At 29.9% G+C, this 22250-nt stretch overlaps 4 protein-coding genes and 1 pseudogene across 6 annotated transcripts in view; 2 read left to right on the top strand and 3 right to left on the bottom strand.

Moving 5' to 3' along the window:
* Positions 1 to 429: 429 nt before the first annotated feature.
* Positions 430 to 8136, top strand: LOC116766091 (chromatin-remodeling complex ATPase chain Iswi). Of its 2 annotated transcripts, none has more exons than XM_061522755.1 (17): positions 430 to 623; positions 706 to 923; positions 1172 to 1429; positions 2035 to 2158; positions 2845 to 3132; positions 3230 to 3443; positions 3718 to 3989; positions 4207 to 4434; positions 4792 to 5037; positions 5355 to 5457; positions 5544 to 5683; positions 5993 to 6099; positions 6293 to 6426; positions 6706 to 6821; positions 6898 to 7118; positions 7499 to 7639; positions 7714 to 8136. In XM_061522755.1, exons 1-17 carry the CDS (start codon positions 573 to 575, stop codon positions 7913 to 7915), a joined length of 3063 nt encoding a protein of 1020 aa, XP_061378739.1. In that variant the 5' UTR covers positions 430 to 572; the 3' UTR covers positions 7916 to 8136. The 2 variants fall into 2 exon arrangements, with proteins under 2 accessions (XP_061378739.1, XP_061378738.1); XM_061522754.1 differs by having other exon boundaries at positions 5544 to 5689.
* On the bottom strand, positions 5200 to 5253 carry LOC133319264 (U6 spliceosomal RNA; annotated as a pseudogene).
* Positions 8131 to 11314, bottom strand: LOC116766092 (CCR4-NOT transcription complex subunit 7-like). 2 transcript variants are annotated; one of them, XM_032655747.2, is made up of 7 exons: positions 10096 to 11314; positions 9883 to 9992; positions 9685 to 9798; positions 9478 to 9611; positions 9226 to 9383; positions 9007 to 9147; positions 8131 to 8491 (listed from the first exon to the last, which is right to left on the bottom strand). In XM_032655747.2, the coding sequence occupies exons 1-7, from the start codon at positions 10219 to 10221 to the stop codon at positions 8375 to 8377; spliced, it is 900 nt and encodes a 299-aa protein (XP_032511638.1). In that variant the 5' UTR covers positions 10222 to 11314; the 3' UTR covers positions 8131 to 8374. The 2 variants fall into 2 exon arrangements, with proteins under 2 accessions (XP_032511638.1, XP_032511639.1); XM_032655748.2 differs by having other exon boundaries at positions 9478 to 9596.
* Positions 11315 to 11451: 137 nt separating this feature from the next.
* LOC116766093 (CCR4-NOT transcription complex subunit 7-like) lies at positions 11452 to 14469 on the bottom strand. The gene is made up of 9 exons (XM_032655749.2): positions 14291 to 14469; positions 14033 to 14188; positions 13843 to 13950; positions 13662 to 13771; positions 13354 to 13467; positions 12983 to 13101; positions 12719 to 12876; positions 12334 to 12474; positions 11452 to 12063 (listed from the first exon to the last, which is right to left on the bottom strand). Exons 3-9 carry the CDS (start codon positions 13948 to 13950, stop codon positions 11947 to 11949), a joined length of 867 nt encoding a protein of 288 aa, XP_032511640.1. The 5' UTR covers positions 14033 to 14188; positions 14291 to 14469; the 3' UTR covers positions 11452 to 11946.
* Positions 14470 to 15328: 859 nt separating this feature from the next.
* Positions 15329 to 22250, top strand: part of LOC116766188 (serine/threonine-protein phosphatase rdgC) — a 49045-nt gene continuing 42123 nt past the window's right edge. The window contains exon 1 of the mRNA XM_061522779.1: positions 15329 to 15509. The gene's annotated coding sequence lies outside the window, so the exon portion shown is untranslated. The remainder of the gene's footprint in view (positions 15510 to 22250) is intronic.

The raw sequence follows: 22250 nt of genomic DNA, 5'->3' as shown, positions 1-22250 counted from the left end.
AATAATAGGGATGTCCACAAAATTTGTGTATCTGATCGAATGATCTCCATTTCCATCGATATTAATAAAAACATTCTCGTTGTACTTACCCACTCATCACTTACATATTTTATTTAAAACCTTAGGAAATAACAGACCATAACAAAGGACGATAAAATTTAATTAAATATTATTAATAATAATAATCTCAAAACATTAGGACTTTTTCAGATGTATTGAATATAAGAGTTACCTGAAATTTCAATCAGAAAGTGAATAATCATCAGTTTTTCTTTTATTAAACCCTCTATAATGTAAATTTTTTTGATATTGTGAGTATATAAATATTATATATATATTTTTTACAGTTATCTATTATAGCAAAGATCGAGAAGAGGAACTCGATAACATTTATCGATTATCCCACATTTAAGTGTGCCTCACTTCGTTTATTAAATTACTTTTCGCGCCCGGCGTTGGTGCATAGCAGCTTTTCTGTGGAGAGCCATCATCTGTCGAAAAGCCATTGTATGTCTTTTATGTGTAACTGAATATCGGTATCATTTATAGTGTATTGAATAAGATTCAATACAATGTCTCAAGCTGAAGAACCTATGGAAGCAGCAGATGCTGGCGATAATTCTGTAAGAATAAATTTGCTAAACGGGAGACTATTTTTTTGCAACTTTTTCGTAGATACTATAGATTTGTTCGTGATGATTACAGAATGGCTCTTCAAGTGATACACCGTCATCTAGAGGCAAAGAAGGCGATTTTGAAAGCAAAATTGAAACTGATCGTGCGAAGAGATTCGATTTTTTGTTAAAACAAACGGAAATTTTCTCACATTTCATGACAAACACTCCCAAATCTGGAAGTAGTCCTCCTAAACCCAAAGCTGGAAGACCAAGAAAGATTAAAGAACCAGAGCCTGAAGCTGGAGAGTAAGTATTTTTGGAATTACATATGCTGTGCATTTGTTATTTATTTAAAGAATACAGTTTTAAACATCTTGTTCTCAAATATCTAACTAGTTTTTCGCTTGCGTTCCATTTTTAATTGTTAAGGGCAAAAAGTTGTAATTAAAACATAATCTTAATGTGTAGAAAATGTTATAAACACCAAATTAAATAGAAAATAGGTACATGTTAATATTGTGCATACAGTTAAAAAATAAATAAAAAATTTCCAGCCACCGACATCGCAAAACAGAACAAGAGGAAGATGAAGAGCTTCTTGCCGAAACAAATACAAAACAGAAAACCATTTTCCGATTTGAATCATCACCTCCATATATAAAGAATGGTGAAATGAGAGATTACCAAGTTAGAGGCTTGAATTGGATGATATCTCTCTATGAAAATGGTATCAATGGTATCCTAGCCGATGAGATGGGTTTGGGAAAGACATTACAGACTATATCACTCTTAGGATATATGAAAAATTTCAAGTAAGTAAATTATTAACAGATCCATTACAATTCTTAATTTTGGCCGTGCCAAATGATTTAGTGAACTGATCGGTTAACTTTGATGTTTTACTTACTACACACTTGATAGAGTGTAGTAAGTAAAATTAGTATAAACTTATAGTATAGTAGTACAGTTAGTATAAATGTAATGTAAATATTCTGTGTCCAAACAGCAGACGGAAATTTGTTGAAAATTTTTACCTCCTGGTTCTGCATTTAACAACATGTTGTTTTGACATTCCCTTCTTTTCATGATTAGTTTATATCTATTGATATTTAACCATTATAATATCATAGCATATTAATTGACTATATTTTTTGTTAATTATTGTTTCACCGCTACCTAAATATATTTTTGTGTCTTTTTTATCTGGCCTATATTTAGTCACTTCGCAAAACCAATAAGATCTCAGTCCATGATTTTTTATGTAAAACATTTTTATCTTGTAGTGAAGTGCGTTCAGTAAATAATTACTTAAAAAGAGTTTTTCAATTGAGAAGTATTTATTTCGGGTTTTTATCTGTCTTAAGTTATCTTTTTTTTTTATATTTAGTAATATAACATAGAAAACTTATCATTTCAGAAATGTTCCTGGGCCTCACATAGTTATTGTTCCAAAATCTACATTGACCAATTGGATGAATGAGTTCAAGAAGTGGTGTCCATCGCTCCGAGCTGTGTGTCTCATTGGAGATCAAGAGACCAGGGTAATATTCACTGAATATTAAATCTCAAAGCTATACTAGAAAGGAAGATTTTGTATATAATAACATAGGTTTTCAACAATAAAGCTAAATGAGCTAAAACATTAACTAAAATTCATATGAATATTATATTACAATAATTCCATTGGCGTGAGCTGGTTTTGTAATATTTGAATCTTTTCTCAAAACCATATTAATGCACCAAATTACAATATGCAGTTTTATATCTTTAGTTTTCATTAAATAAATTTAATTATTCTTTATGGGTAGGTTAAAATATACATAAGACCTTGGATAGGAAGCTTATGGTTATGTATAGGTGGTTGTTACACTTTAACACTGAAAGTAATGAGGTTATTTTGATGAGATTTCCAATAATATAGCTAAAATTTCTGATGTCACATATAGGCTATAATTTATCCTGAAATTCAATATAGTTCCCGCAAGGACCAGGTTAAAAGTTGTAATTTTTCTCTCCAATAATAATGGCGGAATATATTGGTTTCATTTTTGTTTATATATATATATTTTTTATGCATGCTACCAATTCATTTAAATTTGATATCTATTCCAAAATCCACGCGTACTATGTCGGAAGTAAATATTAGTGAATCAAAAAAGTACACATATTATGAGACTTATTAATTTTTAATATGTATTTTTTTATTAAGTAATTGCTTAAATTCCAGAATATATTTATAAGGGAGACACTAATGCCTGGAAATTGGGATGTTTGCATCACATCATACGAAATGATCATACGTGAGAAATCCGTCTTCAAGAAATTTAACTGGAGGTACATGGTCATAGATGAAGCTCATCGTATCAAGAACGAAAAATCTAAACTGTCAGAACTGCTACGTGAGTTCAAGAGCATGAACAGACTGCTGTTAACTGGAACACCATTACAGAATAATCTTCATGAGCTCTGGGCTTTACTCAACTTTTTGTTGCCCGATGTGTTTAATAGTTCTGATGTAAGTATTAAAATAATCTTATTAACTTCTTGTACACGAAACAAAGGAATGTTATGTATTGTAATATAAAATTTTTAATATATTTAACCTTTTAAAGGATTTCGATGCATGGTTCAATACAAATGCCGCACTGGGTGACAATCAGCTCGTGTCTCGATTGCATGCCGTGCTGAGACCGTTTCTATTGAGACGTCTCAAGGCCGAAGTGGAAAAGAAGCTGAAACCTAAGAAAGAACTTAAAGTGTACATAGGTTTGAGTAAAATGCAAAGGGAATGGTACACTAAAGTGTTGATGAAGGATATAGATGTTGGTTAGTAAAAAATAGTGTTGCTTTTGTTATAGATATCTTACTGATGCAAACAGGCTTTGGTTAGATAATATGACGCCAAGTAACTAATTGTACATCTATTACCGTATATTGTTACTCGGTTGTGAGAATGAACATTTATTTGATTAACAAACTATTCGTTATATGATTAAACGAGTATGCTATAAATGTATAGGTTAGGTTACTAAATAATTTGTATTTATTTTATAATGATAAGATCTAATTAAAATATCACAGAAAATATTTCTATTCACAGTAAACGGCGCTGGTAAAGTAGAGAAGATGAGGTTACAAAATATTCTTATGCAGCTGCGTAAGTGTTGCAACCACCCTTACTTGTTCGATGGCGCGGAACCCGGCCCCCCGTACACCACAGATGAGCATCTAGTATACAACTGTGGAAAACTAGCGATATTGGATAAGCTATTGCCTAAATTACAAGAACAAGAATCGAGAGTGCTCATATTCTCACAAATGACGAGAATGTTGGATATCTTGGAGGATTATTGTCTTTGGAGGCAATATAAAGTGAGCTTTTTTAACTTCTTAATAATAAATATGGTTCAGTTCAGTCATGGATATAATTTCTTTTAATTCTATTTTTTTTTCTAAAGCCTATGGATGATTTTTTATTTTCTATCACACTTGTAAACAGTTTCATATCCCTATTATACATTATTAATATATATATATATATAATTTATATTAGTAAATGTAAAATAACTTCATATTTTCTTTCCAACAGTACTGCCGTCTAGACGGCCAAACACCTCATGAAGATAGGAACAGGCAAATTGAGGAATACAATGCTGAAGGCAGTGAGAAATTTATATTCATGTTGTCAACTCGTGCTGGAGGTCTGGGTATTAATTTGACAACAGCTGATGTGGTCATTATATATGACTCGGATTGGAACCCACAGATGGACTTGCAAGCCATGGACAGAGCTCACCGTATAGGGCAAATGAAACAAGTATTTGTTTTGTCTAATATTTAGTGATACTTGGTGTGATATACTTGAATAATTCTTATCCAGTTAATAGTACAATAAAACTATGCTTTTACAAGAAATAAGTATGAACCTGATCACAAAAAATGAGATGAAAATTTCTCGACTAGTATATCAGAAAAACCTGTTTTTATTAAAATGTTTATTTTCGAATATATTAGATGTCAGTTTGCTTATTATTACTTTTTTATTAATTACTTACGTTGTTTATTGTATACATTAATATATTTAATATAACTATACTAGATCATAAGGATTGTCATAAGATACAAAACTGAATTTATTAAAAAATATATATATCTAATTCGTATGTTCATGTAGGTACGTGTATTCCGTCTTATAACTGAGAACACGGTCGAGGAGAAAATAGTTGAAAGGGCAGAGGTCAAACTGCGTCTGGACAAGCTGGTTATACAGTCAGGTCGTCTGGTTGATATTAAAAACCAACTTAATAAAGACGAAATGTTAAACATGATCAGACATGGCGCCAACCACGTCTTTTCATCTAAGGACTCTGAGATCACCGACGAAGACATTGATAGTATTCTCGCCAAGGGAGAATCTAAGGTGAATAATGCAATTATAAATATATATATATGTCTTGTATACAAGAATACCTATTTGAACAAGATAATGAGATCTAAGATTTTCGCGAGTATTCATTTAAATGAAACTAGTGTTATTCGGATTTACTACGCGGATTTTATTATTTAAAAACTACATAATCCCAAAAATGTGGAACGCTTCACGATTTTGCGTGTCATCCTTGCGCAGGGGCCATGAGCTATTAATATATACTTTGTGTGGCTGAATTGGATTCCAAAACTCGTTTTACAGAATATACACTATTAATTATATCAAAATGTGTTTATTAAATATTTCAGACTGAGGAACTGAAACAGAAGTTGGAGAGTCTCGAAGAATCCTCGTTACGATCATTTTCCATGGACACACCCGGAGCAACTGATTCTGTATATCAATTTGAAGGTCAGCAGTATATTTATATATATATATTGCAGTGACTATTGTGGTATTATTGATATAATTCTAAATATTCATAATACGTCATACAGGTGAGGATTACAGAGAAAAACAGAAGATAGTTCCGATCGGTAATTGGATAGAACCACCTAAAAGAGAACGTAAAGCTAACTACGCGGTTGACGCGTACTTCAGAGAGGCACTTCGCGTCTCTGAACCGAAGGCGCCAAAGGTACAGGTAAATAAAGTGTAAAGAGCTAAATACGGAGCCCCGTTCTGGTGTTGGTTCTTAAATTTATGCATCCTATATTATATTACATTAGCTCTTTATGCTCGAATCTCTGTATACGTTGTTCGCTAACATTATATGTATGTGTAAACTACGCTTTATTGTAGCGCTTTTCATCAGTGTCGAAATAATGTATCGTATCGTATCTCGTAGTAGTGTTGTATTGGTATTTTTATCTCGTAGTTTGCTTTAAGTAGACGCTGAGGGTAATATTAAGTTGTGATTTATTATATACATATTTTTCCTCTCTAGGCACCGAGACCTCCGAAGCAGCCGATAGTTCAGGACTTTCAGTTTTTCCCTCCACGACTTTTTGAACTGTTGGATCAAGAAATATATCACTACAGAAAGACACTTGGGTATGAATATAGTGGAAAAAATTATTACTTTATATATTTGTAATATTTAAGCATTATTTTATTATTTTTAAATCTACATACTTCCGACGTTTCCGTTACTTTGCAGCAACCGTGATCACGGGCTGACGAGATGAGAAATTAAATGACTACTAGCGAAGTCTTAAATCTCATTATTTTATAAATTTTTTTTTAGTTACAAAGTACCTCGAAATCCAGAATTGGGACCTGACGCGGCAAAGATTCAAAGGGAGGAACAGCGTAAAATCGATGACGCTGAATCCCTCACAGAAGAAGAAGTGCAAGAAAAGGAACAACTTTTAACACAAGGTAATGTCAACAATATAAAGCGGAAAATCTTATTGAACTCACTGCATGACGATAATCACATTTTATTCACACAATAACATTATTATGCCAAAAATTAACTGTGGCTAAAAAGAGGTTCGTTTTTTTTAGCAATTTCGTTGCAATAACAAGGTTTATCTTGAACATTTCCTAAATTATAATTAATTTAACTTAAAAGGTATACTAAAAGAAATAAGACCCTAATTGAAGGCGATTACTGGTTTTAGAATCAGTTATAGTTAATTAATCGTAAATTTTCAGGTTTCACAAACTGGACAAAACGAGACTTCAATCAATTTATAAAGGCTAATGAAAAATATGGAAGAGATGATATAGAAAATATCGCTAAGGATGTTGAAGGGAAGACGCCAGAAGAGGTAGATTTCTGTTCTTAACATCACACTCACTAGTTTCACTCTTAATAGATATTAATTAAACGCTTATTTCATGTAGGTCATGGAATACTCAGCAGTTTTTTGGGAAAGATGTCACGAACTTCAAGATATTGATAGAATTATGGGTCAAATTGAAAGAGGCGAAGCTAAGATACAGAGGAGGGCGTCGATCAAAAAAGCTTTAGATGCCAAAATGGCGCGATATAGGGCGCCCTTCCACCAACTAAGAATATCATATGGAACAAATAAGGGGAAAAATTATGTAGAAGAAGAGGACAGGTAATTTTACATAAAAAACTTATTTATATATCTCCAGTTATAAATATCAATTTAATAAAGGTCGCCAACTAAATTTTTCCAGAGTTATATTTGAAAATATATTTTTGGTCAATCAAAATCTGTCTTATGTGGAGATTTCAAAAAATTTCTTATTCGAATCATCATTTTATAAACCATTTTTGACTTTAACATAGTTGGAAAGATAATTAATGTGTCTAACATTAAATTTCCTTATGTCTGCCTTTAAACTAAAGCGTCATTTCATAAATGAAAGAGACAGCACAATAAATATATTAATTGTCTTTATAATATTATTTTTTATAATCTTTATCGTTGTTAAGTTTTCCTTTAAATTCATTTTAAATCAACTGCCACATCAGATTCCTCGTTTGCATGCTGCATAAATTGGGTTTCGATAAGGAAAATGTCTATGAAGAACTCAGAGCCGCTGTACACGCGGCTCCTCAATTCCGTTTCGATTGGTTCCTTAAATCACGTACAGCCGTTGAATTACAACGAAGGTATGTTCCAATGTGTATGTGTATTGATTGCCTTGTCTATGGTCCCATATGTAAAAAAATATAAAATATTTCAGATGCAATACTCTTATAACATTGATCGAGAGAGAAAATCAAGAATTGGAAGAAAAAGAACGCGCTGAAAAGAAAAAGAAGAGTGGTAACTCTAATCAAAATACCCCAGGAGGTAATGCTACGGGTAAAGGTGCCAATTCAGGCAAACGTAAGGCTGAGAACACACCTGACACGACTCAGAAAAATAAGAAAAAGAAAAAATGAGGTCCGGCTCCATTCAGCCAGACAAGAGTTACGAGGTCGGCTGCTGGAAAAAAATAGACAATCGTAACAATCATAAATACTGATATTGGAGGCTTTGGTCTTCTAGAAATGTTTACCTTGAGTATTACTCGTTAATTTAATCAGATAGCATTCCCTTTTTACAATATTTAATTATGAAAATGTGCTTTGTGTCAAGACGTAATTAAAACACAATATCATAATAGTAATTTTATTTATCACACCCCCTTGAACATTAAAGAAACATTTGTTACTAACTAAACGCTACAGAATAAAGAAAGGAAACTATTAATTCTTTCTTAATATAATTAACCTTAAATGTCAAAAAAGAACTTAATTCCTGCACTTCTCAGGTACATAATATAATCACAGATATCCACACTTATTATAATAAATGTTTAAATTGAACACTCATGGTGTTGCACCATGTAGCATCTTTAATTAAGGTGAGCTTCCGTTTTCAACACATTCTTGAACAATATTATTGATGGGGGAAGATGGTGCTCCTAAACCATAAAGGTGTCCACTGGTACTCTCAATCTTGCCATCAAAGAAAATCTGAAATAAAACCAGACTTGTTCATCACTCACGCTAATATTTTTCTGTATAGTTGATCCCTTATATTGTTTGTATATTAACGAATACATTTATTAAGCATATATTTTATTTTACTGTTGTCATATATACTAACGAAATTATTATATATTTATTTCAAGACAATATTATTTTGCTAACTTTGCATCGTTAGTTTATTTCTGTATATGGTACTTTATTCACATTCTTAATAAGTATTTAAGGCGGAATATTTTCAGTTAATTTGAATCTATAATGAATGTATCTAAGTAATTTGTTAAAATATTCAAATATTGAGTAACTACTATTTTTACAATGAAATTTTTTGTGAGAAGGTATTGGTGTCCAATAAATAGGCATACAGAAGAATATAAATAAGAGTAACTTGAAGCAATTCAATTTCATTTATATGCACAGATATACTGGAACATTGCTTGTGAGACAGGATTGGGTCTTTTGGTATGCGGCAATAAGTTAGCAAAAACTTTTTAAATAAATACCTCTTTTATTTTGAAAAATGCCATCCCAGTTAGATGGGAATCGGAACCAGCCTGGTGTTGTGGTCCCACCCTCCTCAACTCCAATTGATCGGCTACCTCTTGCAATCCACCTTTTAGGTTTTTACATAATTTCATAAGGTACTGTTGATTTATTTTAAATTAATTACAAATGAAAGAAATCTTCCACATTCATTTGTTATCTGAGTGATTTATACTCACTTTAACATCATAAACTGTAGGAAAATATAGTTTAAGACTTTCAAAGAAGTCACTTTCCTCTTGGGGTAAGTTTTGATCAGTGAGCAATTTTAGCAAATAGCCAAAGTCATACCCAGAATGAAAACTTAACCAATTTATGTTATCCATTAATACTATTCCTGTAATGTTATATTCATTTTTTAAACTTCTAAACTAAAGAAACTTTAAAGAAAGAAAGAATTTACTTTAATTTCCTATTCCTTATTTCATTACCTGAGGTAATCAATAGTTCTGCAAATTCAATGGGTTCTATCCCATGTTCCTCATGCTCTCTAAATTGTAATCCAGAATTTTGAAGCAGATCAATGGAATCTTGAGCATACATATCTTCCCTGTTTTTAAGAGATCTTACAAGGATATATAGATTTATTGCGAAAGTATGAAGTGTTTAAAGTATTAAAAAATATGCTTAATACTTACTGTAAATTGAATTTAAAATTAAATTGCCATGTAGTGCAACCTGGAGGCGTTTTACCATTTTCATCCATAAAAGTAAGTCCTAATTGTATTATTCGCAGGAGATCTACATTGCATCTGAGATTATTCAGAGTATAATAAAAATAGTTATAATATGAGTCCATAACACATGAAGAATATTTATAAAAAATAAAATGATACCTCAAAAGTTGATATTGGTAGTCCGCAGTAGAACGAAATTCACCTATCGGCCTAGCAACTACTCCTGGAAACTCTGTGTCCATTGCAACCCATTGATACTTCTGTACAATCTGGATTAACACAACAATTTCGGTCTTTTTAAAATTCTGGAATCTTCGTGGTTTGAAAAAGATAATAAGTGCACATATATTTGATATTTTCCATAACTATTACCTGTCTAATAAGATGAAACTCCTCGTGTAAGTTATGCTTCCAAACATTTTTAATAAAGTGATTTTCTTCTCTATAGGTTTTAGACTTCAATAAATCAAAGTTAACAGCCGGCATTTGCAAAGTCATTTTATTATAACGACTTATCGTAATGGAAGATACAAGTTTACAGAAATAATTTTATAAAGAACTGTTTAGTGTGGGTACTAGTAATTCATTTAAAAACTTAAAAGAATAGAATTATTTTTACTACAATATCTCTTATTGAGAAAATATCCATCCCTACCTATCAATTTTGTTGACAAAGGTGACATAAATGGTCTTTGCTCTTTTTTTCATGTAATTTGAACATTTTATATCATGATTTTTACTAAAAGAAATTATAATTTTTTAAAAGTAAAAATTAATACTTAAATATGTACTAAAACAAAAATCGTAAAACTAGGTTGGATCCAAAATGTTATTACAATACATAAGTAACACTCAAAAGTTTACCTTCATTGAAAAAGAGTTTTTACGGTACATTTTTTTATTTTAGAAAATATGTTGTCACTACGACTACTTTTATGAATTTATTTATAGATTCTTACGATTAGGGTTGGAAAATATGATAAAAAAATAGAACGCTTGATTTCCTAATATTCAAACTGTTAATTTATTTAAATTTTCGATACCCGATCCTCCATAGTAGGTACTCTACTTAGTATTGCGATTAGATACAATAAATGCTAGTGCTTAGTAAAAGAAATTAGCCGTGAAAATCAAGGCAGAATATCTAAAAAGAAATAAGTTAAGTCATGATAGTATTTTTATTAAGAGAGATGTCCTATATGCATTTATTTTCAAATTCTTCTAACGATAGACTACACGGGACAAAATTTAACCCTTATTAATCCGGTGTAACTCGTATACCAATTTTGTCTGTTAGTTCAATTTAAAAAAAAGGTACATACACGAAAATAAGTTTTAAAGTATCATGACTAGATTGATTTTAATAAAGTTTGGTCAGAAAGCAGACGTCGAGTAAGAATTAGACTGATTTGACTTGATAAGCAACATTAACATAGACAGAGATGAGTGAAATATCTAGCATCTTAGAACCAGAATTCTCGCCTTAAGATTTTCATTAAATAAACCCATTTACGGGTTGCTGTCAACAAACTAATTAGGATCTAACCTCAAATATGCAAAAATTATTATAATTTACTACTTCCCATTTTTAATTAATAACATTAAATATTAATTAAACACTCGTGCTTGGTTTGAAGTGTTCGATTTTTTATTTATTGGTGACACACAGTATTTTCATTACTAAAACGATGTTAAAAGGTGAGAGATAAATAATTTAAAGGCTCAACATATAAAAGACTTATTATTATTTATACTTTCAAGCATTTATCTCACTTAAAACGTGTGACTAATATAAACACCTTAAAAAAATTATTTTATTATAATTACATTGTTTTGAATATTAGAAAAATAAAAAAAAAAATGAATCTATCATATCACAAATACAGTAAGGTGTAAATAAATTGATAGCCTTAATAATATAAATTACACATTTTGATGATGCATGCAATTATTACATAAAAAAAAACTTACTAAAATATTTACTGCAGATCGGGAGCGACCTATAAACTAGACTATGTATAATTCTACTGTTTCATCATTCTAGTCTACATATTTGTCACAATTGAAGATGTTAAATAATAAAAATAATAAATCCATTTATTTATTCAGGTGCTTGGGTGGTCGATTTTTAAATGTTCTTATGAAATTGTCACTAGCTTATTCTGTGAGGTGGAACACTCTAGGCTGTGGTGTGAGTTCTGTCACACACACAGATTCCCCCGATCAAGATGAATTCCCATTTTCACCATTGTCTTGAAAGTTATTTGCATTCACTGAGAATGGTGCTCCTAAACCATAGAGGTGACCACTTGAACTTTCAATATTATCATCAAAGAATATCTGCAAGAGGATTATTACATGTAATATTATATTATATTAGAATAAACAAGGAAAATAATTTAAAGACTTATTTAGATGTTCGTACAAAACATTTGCAGCAATTTGGGTATCTACTTCATTTTTCAAGTCAGTTATGCTTTATGCCTCCTTGTACTTCAGAGATTGCTATTCTACTATTCACCAATTCTCTTTTGGTATTATGTAATCATTGGCCAATCTAATTTAGTGCACTAAAATAATATATATAATAGGAATATTTTATGCATTAACCTCTTTGATTTTGAAGAAAGCCATCCCAGTCAGATGTGAGTCTGAACCAGCCTGATGTTGGGGTCCCACTCGTCTCAGTTCCAACTGATCTGCTACTTCTTGAAGTCCACCTTTAAGATTTTTGCACAACTTCATCAGGTACTGTAAATATTTTAATATTATAGTAATGGCTCTATGTATTTCACAATTATCCTTATGCCATGTACATATTAATTTATACTACACAGAATGTGAAGCATTCTAAAATTTGTTTGTAAATGCAGTATTTTAATTATCACATACCAAGAAAGAATGAACAGATATTAAGTAATAAATAATACTATGGCTATTTGTTCATTTTGTTAGTTTCACAATAAACCGCTAAAAAACTCATAGACTAACTCACCTTGACATCATACACTGTTGGGAAATAGAGTCGAAGATTTTCAAAGAACACGTTTTCATCCTGTGGTAAATTTTGATCTGTTAACAACTTCAGAAGATATCCAAAGTCATATCCCGAGTGAAAGCTTAACCACTTTATGTTGTCAATTAACACTAGACCTATAAAAAAAAAAATATATTATATAACTTTAAATAATTTATATATTTGTTTTTATTATAAATAATATTTTATTTCAATTGTTATTATTTAATACTGTACACTCACCTGATGACATAAGAAGTTCGGCAAATTCTAAAGGTTCAATACCGTCTTCTTCGTGTTTACGAAATTGTAATCCAGAATTTTGCAATAAATCAATGGAGTCTTGTGCGTACATGTCTTCTCTGAAAGAAAGAGAGATACACAATAGTTTAAAGCAGAACAATTTGCAATGAAATAAAATTACTATTGATTTGTTTATTAAATGCAATTTCATATGTTGAATCTTTACTGAACTTTTGTTTTGGTAACGATATTCAAATTCTAAGAAATTAAAGAATAATTTTATTTTGTTGTAATAAATTTAATGGATGGTGAGCTATCTATAGCCTTAAATAGCACGATTTAATAGTAAAAATGTGCGCTATTAAACTTACTGTAGGTTAAATTTGAAATTGAACTGCCATGTTGTATAACCTGGGGGTGTTTTTCCATTTTCATCCATGAATGTAAGACCCAATTGAATTATCCTCAGTAAATCAACATTGCACCTGTAAAATGATAAAAAAAAATTAAGTATTGCCATACTTTTTGATATCATTCTATATACAATATACAATGAGATTAGCAAATCATAAAAAGAGGCCAATGATATATGATTGCATTATGATTTAATGAATAATAAAAAGAAATGTAAAAGTTTGTTTTGTAAATAGATAAAAAAAGGATTAAAAAACAAATTTACCTGAGAAGTTGGTATTGGTAGTCAGCAGTAGAGCGAAACTCCCCAATAGGTCTGGCTACTACTCCAGGAAACTCAGTGTCCATTGCAACCCAATGATACTTTTGAACAACCTTTAAAATTTTATATAAGCTGTTATCCCGATAGATTTATAAAATTTGTTTATAAATTTCCAACAACATACTTGTCTAATTATTGCAAACTCTTCATGAAGGTTGTGATTCCAGACATCTTTAATTCCACAGTCACCAGTTCCAGGTAATGAAAGAGAACCAAAGCTTGCTGCAGGCATCTGTTATTAAAAGTAATAAATAAGTTGGTTTTTGGTCTTAAAACTTCAGTCACATGATATGAAGGAAAAAATTAATAATCACCTTGAACCGACTGTCTGTTTCAGAACGTTTCGACTCTTCTGGTTTTAGAGACGCCGTGGCTTGTATTTTGTTACAACTTGATTGTATAAAATTAAGTGTTGAGTTTGTAACAATACCCTAATACTACTAAATTAAAATATTAGTCCCAAATGCAACCTGTTTTAATAGCAATAAACAATATAACATCTTTATTTTATGCACCGTCGCGCGTCGTCAGAATTATGTATAGAAATGATTGTCAACTAAACAATACTTCACCTTGAGCACAACAAAGATAAAAGTAGCGTGTTGGTGATACAAATTAACAGAGATTTATTTTGTGATAATTTGTAAATGTAAATGTCGAACTAAATTTGCAATACGTAAGCCAAAAATTAAAAAATACATCACAACAACGAATTGTTACTCAACTCAACACATGCCATGGTGACAGGTCATGTGTCACAGATGACAAACGGAAATGACAGTTTACGTAGGCTGTATTAAATTGTATGTCCTTTTCCATTTGACTTTACTTATCTAAAATAAATATAAAGCAATTAATTACTAAAGTTGTATATGTACAATGACGAATTGTCTAAAGATGGAATTTTATAGCTTTGAAATATATCAGTAAAACCATTAAACATTGAACACCTATGATTTATGACAAAATGGCGGTAATTTTGAAAAGTTGATTCAAACTGGACAACTCAGTGTGCTGTAAGGTGGTTAATATTTGTTTTGACACATTATTAACATTTTAAACCGAAAAAAAATAAACCCTTTTGTAATCTTTTCAAATGATGGATAAACTTAATTCTTGGAATAATAAAATTGAAATTAAAAGTAGTAATTTTATTTTTCATATATAAAAATTATGAAATATTCACTAAACAAGTATTATTTTAGGATATTTAATATATAAGTCAATGATTAAATAAGATTTTTATAACACGATTAAAATATCTAAATTGCCTTAAAGTGTTGATATGGTCAAAATAAATAAATTAAATTAGATTAAAAGAAGTTGTCGGTATTATGAAGAAATTTTAATTTACTCCAAAACAAAGATTTTTTAATTTCACACACACAGACGTTCACAAAAATTCTTATTATGATATAAAATCATATTAATTATTATATCTGAGGACGTTGATATATTACTTAGTCCTTCTTTAAAATAATATAGATAACAGACAATTACTTACAAGTAAAAATGTGAAACTGTAGTAAAGAACCGTAGTTGTATTGAAACCCTTCATTATAATCAACGGTCATAGCGTTTTTATGTAGGTGTGCTAGACCTAAGAACAGCGGACAAACCTTAGTCGTACGCGGTCGGTTCTGGCGACGATACGTAAAATTTGTTCGCTGTTAAAACTTCGTAGTCATCCGACTCGATATAGTCGTAATAATCCAATATTTATTGTGCTTTTATTGTGAGCCGGCTGAAAAAATATTCGTATAATTCTGTTAAATTTTGAGCTGCATAAACGTAAGTATATTCTGACAAATGTCATAAAATAGAGATTATTGGTGTTACTTTAATGCAACTTATAAAACGGTCGGTTAGAACTTTGTTAGCGTCGTTATTTTTATTAATGGTGTCACAGTTCAACTATATTACGTTATAAATAGGAAAAGATTGTTAATAATAAATATAAAACCGATATTTGTGATTATTTGATTTATAAATATTTAATTTATTTAAAAAACAGTTATTGTTTCGTATATATATAATTATAATATGGTTTAAGATAAAAGTCTTTTTCTGATATAACTTTCATATCTTAAAAATAATATTAAGACCTGAGATTAAGATTGTTCTATTCTCATGGTCGTCTTAATAAAATACAGTTTAATGGCACGCTGTAAAAATATTTCTTAAGTTTTATTGCATTATTCATGACTTCAATATGAGGATATTTAATGTATTTTGCTGAATGTGGTATTTTCATGGTTAATATATTTTTAAAGTTGAAGTCTGCTCTGTCCTTAGCACATGCTACTAGTTATTTAAAATAAAATATATTACGTCAACCTTTATATCGTCAATTTATTATTTAAAGCTTTTAAAATTTAATAAATAAACAAATTTATATTATAGGTTTAATCGATTTTATAATTATGTTTCTTCGTGAATAGTAAGGACTGCTTTCATTTGTAGTACATTCAGGAATTCATTACAACCCTATTAGGATATAAGGATTCGCGCTAATGCTAAAGTAACCAGAGAGGGATTAAGCAAACTTGAGGCCTGTATCAGATTATTTTGAAGGGTCCTTGATCTTCTGGTGGTTCTTAAGTATATTTTTGCGAGCGACTTTAAATAGAAGCAATGCGTAGTTTCGCATTTTTGTGACAACCAGCTAATTCAATATAGAATACATTGATGATTTTCTTTTTCATAGTAGTAATTTTCGCTCAGCCAAAACGAGCGGGTTTAAATATTCGGGGGACTTTTTTACGCTGGTTTAGTGGTAATTACTATTATTGCAATATGGTTATTGCCTTATCTGGCACTGGAAGTAACTACCTTTTATTTTAAAATAATATGAGTAATGAAAAAGCAGTTAAATTTCATGAAGATGTAAGTGGTAAGATATTCTTGAACTTGTTAGTGGAAAAGGTTATGCTAGATTATACAATTCCGTACGCTAAAAGGAAAGAAGAAACCCTCATACAGGCATTTGTCAATACGTGTCTATGAAATTACTTTACTTGGCATAAATATTTCGATTTATATCGTATTTGTTGTTCGTTGACGTAGAACCATACATTTTCACTGGAAGAAAAGGAAATCATAATATGTCAACTAACTATTTGTAAGGAGATCAAAGATCATCATAATTATGGCACTAGGGTTGGCAAGTTCAGACGCATTTGTCCGAATTTATTTCATAACAATTTTAAATCTTTGCTATTTATTTAAATTTTTTAATCAATCTACTTTTTGTACTGATTTCAATGACGCCGGTATATGGACATCATTATAACGATGAATGGAATTAGGTGACTGAACCATTTACGGTTAAGGAAAATATCGTTGACAGCTGTTGCTGAGATCCTTAATTTCACTTAAAACCTTTTTAATTGCAATTTAAATAAAAAAAGAAACGACTGTGTTGAATATATCTTTATGTGATATTGGCATGCAAGCATATTATAAAATATATCAATTTATCATACAAATAGTCAAATAGTATTTCATATAAGCGCCATCGTGTCCTAAATTGTAGTCATGTATCTACATTGCGCCAAACTATTTTCATACAACCATTCTGTATGTACTCGATTCAAACGAGTGATGTAATCATTAAAAACTCATTTATATTAACGCACTGTGACGTGTATTTGGCAGAACAAATCAATTGTTAATACCAATTAGAATTCTATTAATAGTACATTATCCGTTTAAATATTTCAAATAGTTCGGAACTTCTAAGTGCCGATAGATGAAAATAGATATTATTTGATATTCTTTTCGTATACGAGATATACAACTTACAACCTTTTAGAAATTCGTCTGTTTTATTAAATAATGATTAAAATATTGATAGTTTTGAAAGCGATATAAATATCGGCCTGGCTCTTGTTTGAAATTATTTGTTTTATAATACGTGTTAGGATGCATAGAAACTAATATACTTATGTGTATGTGTGTGAATGTAAGCCTTGAAGCCTTTCATCACATTAAAATACAAGGCCCTGTTTACATTTTTATTAGGCTTGCAAGTTGCAAGTAATAGTACATATATTCGACAAAATACCGCATATTCCGCGAGCCCCGGACCGAATAGCCGATTTTAGCTAAAAGTATTCGACTGCATTATAGCGTCAACTTGGTCTATGAAGAAAAATTATTAAACTATGCACATCCCAAAAATGCAGAGATGGATGTCCTTCTGCACAATAAATTTTTTCCCTTGTAAATTTATTTGATTTATATACCAACGTATTCGTATGTACCAATATTCATTGCAAGAGTAATTTTTATAATTATATTAAGGAAACTGGATCTCTTAAATAATTAGTAAGAAAAAGGTTGGATTTTCATTAAATACATTAAGGAAATAATAAATATCAAAGAAATAGCTGCTTAATGTTTGTAAATTTATTTCAAGCTTTCAGATAGTAGCAGTATTTGTATGGCATACTTTGCTTTGTAATTCATTAAAGTATAATAAATAATTTTTTTTAACAAATTTCATTATGTTCCATAAATGGAAATTTACAAGTCTCTTAGACTGGAGTCATAAAAGTAATAAAATTAATGTAAATTTCTGAAATGAATCTAAAGAGGTGGTGGAGTTCATTCTTTAACTGTCGCTATAAAGTGTCTTTTGTATAGGTTACGTGAAAAAAAAAAAGAAATTGCACTTATATCTTCCTTTTAACACGTAATTGACCTTGTATGGACTACGCTTTGGCTAGAGCCTATCTGAAATGTTGTATAAATTTTGTTAAATCATTAATAAATCCAAGAATGAAGATTTATTGTTGGCATAGGACCAGTTGTTTTACGTTAGAATAATTCACGCATCCTTCGTGTTTTACGACAATTTTGTTATGTAGTGTCTGCACACTTCGCCAATTGCATACACTTCATTGTAAACCATGAAACAGATAAACGTTGTTTTATAGTTACTATTTATAATTTGACCTACATGACTGTGGATACATTATAAATCATTATTTACCACCAATTCTTTTTGACAAAAACTTGATTAACAAATATCCATTGAGGTCTAATAATGTTTTGTGTAAAACCTTGTTAGGTAATTAAGAATCTTATTTAAAAAATATATATTATTAAATTATATTATTTTTCACAGTAAAATAGATTCTACTAAAAATATTTTTTTTATCTTTACGTCTTTGAGATGGAACTTTGTTATGCCCTCTTTAAGACGAACAGGATAATCTCGTACGTGCTTCCAGTTTGGCAAAATAAAGGTTTATAATAATATATATAAAGAAAAGGAATGTTGGAAGACTAACGAGTCACAAAGCAGCGGCTGATGTCTAGAATATTGAAGCTACAATACATCAGTAATAGTTATCTAAGTCAATTACTATCATTATTGCCCATAAATCACATAGTTTGTTTCAAAATCAATTATCTGTTCCTTTTGTTTTATAGGCAAATACTGTTTGAGTTTTTAGCTGTATTAAAAAGTATTCGTGATAGTTATTTTCCATTGGAACACAGTGATAATGTAACCTTCATAATCCATTAATAGAAAGCCTATATAAAAGTTAATGTTCCGTTCGAAGTTGTTTTGTTTTTGAATATCGTATTGTAAATAGTATATATGTTATACAAACTGTTTTCTAAACTATTTAACTTTGTAATTGTTGTACTTTTAAAACGTTAAAATAGATATATTGAAAATTCTATATGATTTTATTTCGGTTCTTATCATCTTGACATTTTTGTTGAAAATTGTATTTTTTCCTGTTTATCCATAATTTTATGTCTTAAAATTTAAATTTCAGATTTAAATGTAAAATTTAATGTAATGACTGTAGTATAAAAATGTTGATACAAAAATACCGAAAAATTTAGATATTTTCGTCTTGACCGTGGCTGCATCATTATATTTCGGACACTTTGATCTAATTGTATAAATTCGTTTGCCAAAATAGGGTCAATTCGATTAATTAAACGTTTGATTTTGCAATTCAAAATCCAGAATATTGTCGACTTCTCGGGCCTGTTTATTTCGGGTCTCAGAGCAGGGAGCGTTGACTCAGTCAGATTACGTTTTAAATTTAGGCGGGTGCGAGTTGCCAAATCATTGGGGAAATGTTCGGTCCTCGGCTGCGATTTCAGGCGAATTGCTCGATTGTTTTGCGTAATGCATCGCATCAATGTTGATTGATTTATAAAAATAGTTCTTTCAACTCACGTATGTTCAATAGATTATGCTTAAATAACAATTAATAATAAAACAATTAGATTATTAATTACGCTTGTGATTAAGAGCATTGTGATTTGACCCGAGTATAAGCTTTTATAACTTTAATATTTGTTTTTCTTTAAAGAAACAGAATCTTCAAAGCATGTAAGGAAAATGTATGCACTACACCCTAGAAATTGAGCATCAATTTAAAGTGCTTTTAAACTATTAACAATCCTTGAAATTTAGTTGATAATATCTACACAAAATGTATGTATTGGAGACCACGATTTTACATTTGTATAGATTGTAATCATTATATGAATTTTGCTTTTTATACGCAGAAGAATTAAAATGATTGAGTGATATCTGAAGTACAGATTTTAAGAAAATAAGATTGAAAGATGAACGTTTCCGTTCAATCAAAGTTAGTGGTGTCTAATTTCAGTCCGGTTAGTTTAAGCGAACTGTATGAAGTTGATTAATGTACTGTGCCTTGGACTGGATCCAAACTTGTAACATCTTCAGATCTTACCTGCCTCTAAAAAGTACAATGCGGCTTTTATTTTGCTCATATATATATACAAATTGTTCTTGCTGTATTATATATTTATATGGAATAATTCTTTTTAATTGTCACAGTCATTTATAGCCGTTGAAAAGCGTCATTTTATCTGCGCTTTCGATATTTTGTTGTTAAATTAAAAACGAGGGATTATTTTTATAGTTTATTTTTTAAAATTATCGAATTGATAAATATATATATTTTCTTAATTATATAACTGTTTTTTATTTGGTTACAATTAATCATAGTCCTATTCTTTTAAGTCGTACGTACGTGTCATTAACGAAGATTATTTTAACTAACAGATTTTTTTTATATATGTAACCAGTACTAATATTTCAGTATGCAAATACCGAATTAAGATTTCGTGTTTGTGCTAAATATTCTCATGAGATTAAACAAATTGTGTCTATGGTCAATAAAAACATTTCTATTTTCTTGGAGCCAGCACTAGCTTGGTTGCGTTCATTATCATAACACGATTGGAAAGGATTTTATATATTCTGACGTCTTCGTCAGCATCGGGCTTCTTTCATGTTTTATGCATTGAACCGAAGATTAGTGTAGGCTGTTTTCTAACACAGTTTTTATGCATTTCTACACAATTCAGTTAGATATCTCTATTTTATGAAAGAGTCTCGCAATATTGAGATTTTTTGTTCATTATGGAATCCAAACTTTTTTTTCTTATCTGTTTCTTTAAGAGAACAGAAAATGTGAAAGTATTGCTTAACTTTATTTAATAATGACGGGCTGAGATCCAAGGCGGAGTTGAAAATATAAATTAAGAAAGTTTTGTTGTAAAGTATAGAATTACAACAATACAACGATTACAACTTCATGTTGTCGGTTAGATCATTATAATAACTCTATTTTTATTTTGTTATTTCAAATTAAAGTCGACTATACGCGATATTAATTAATAAGTAAACTTCTAGTGGCATTAATTACTTTGTGAGTCACTACCTTGTTGCAGCAGGTTTTGTTTATGGGACTTTAGAAAAGGAATTTATGTTCTAAGGTCTATCCCTTTTCCGCTTTAGTGAAAGTTCGAAAATAAATGTTTGCCATACTTTTGTACCTACATCAAGAAATTTGTAACTGGAAGTGCTATGAATTTTGAAATTTCAAAAACGCTATGTATTTTTATTCTGGATTTAATATTGACTTTGTTTTTTTACTTCAATAAAAGTAGTACTGTTTTCATAAAACGTTATATATATATATATATATATATATATAACGTTTTATATATATATATATATAGGTGTTTCAAGTCAACTCATTTCTAAAATTACATAGAAAAGAGAGATAATTGGCAAATATAAAATAATCATACCTTATTATGTTTGCTATGGTGATTGAAATTATATTTTTCTTATGTATATGTGAATATATATACCAATAAAAAGTCCTACAATCGTATAAGTGTAATACTCACGATACTTATTGATATTTTTTATGTTTTTATAACTCTGATACATTGAGCATATGTATTTAATATGAAGTTATAAAGGATTTTTTTTTTGCAGAATTAAATATATTTGTAATAATATCGAAATACGTTCAAGATACTAACAATAAAAATGTCTTAAAATAGTTTTCATATCATTTGGTAAATGGCCTTTAAATGTTATGAAGCATAACTAGTTTCTAGACGTGATGGCGTGATAAAAATATATATTTATACTTTTTCCAATACTTCGGGAATCTTTTTATTACAAATTGAATGCGACCATACTTTTTTCTTATCAATATATGTATTCGT

Source organism: Danaus plexippus, chromosome 15, assembly GCF_018135715.1.
Source record: "Danaus plexippus chromosome 15, MEX_DaPlex, whole genome shotgun sequence".
NCBI lineage: Eukaryota > Metazoa > Arthropoda > Insecta > Lepidoptera > Nymphalidae > Danaus > Danaus plexippus.
This window is presented reverse-complemented; position numbering and strand designations above follow the sequence as displayed.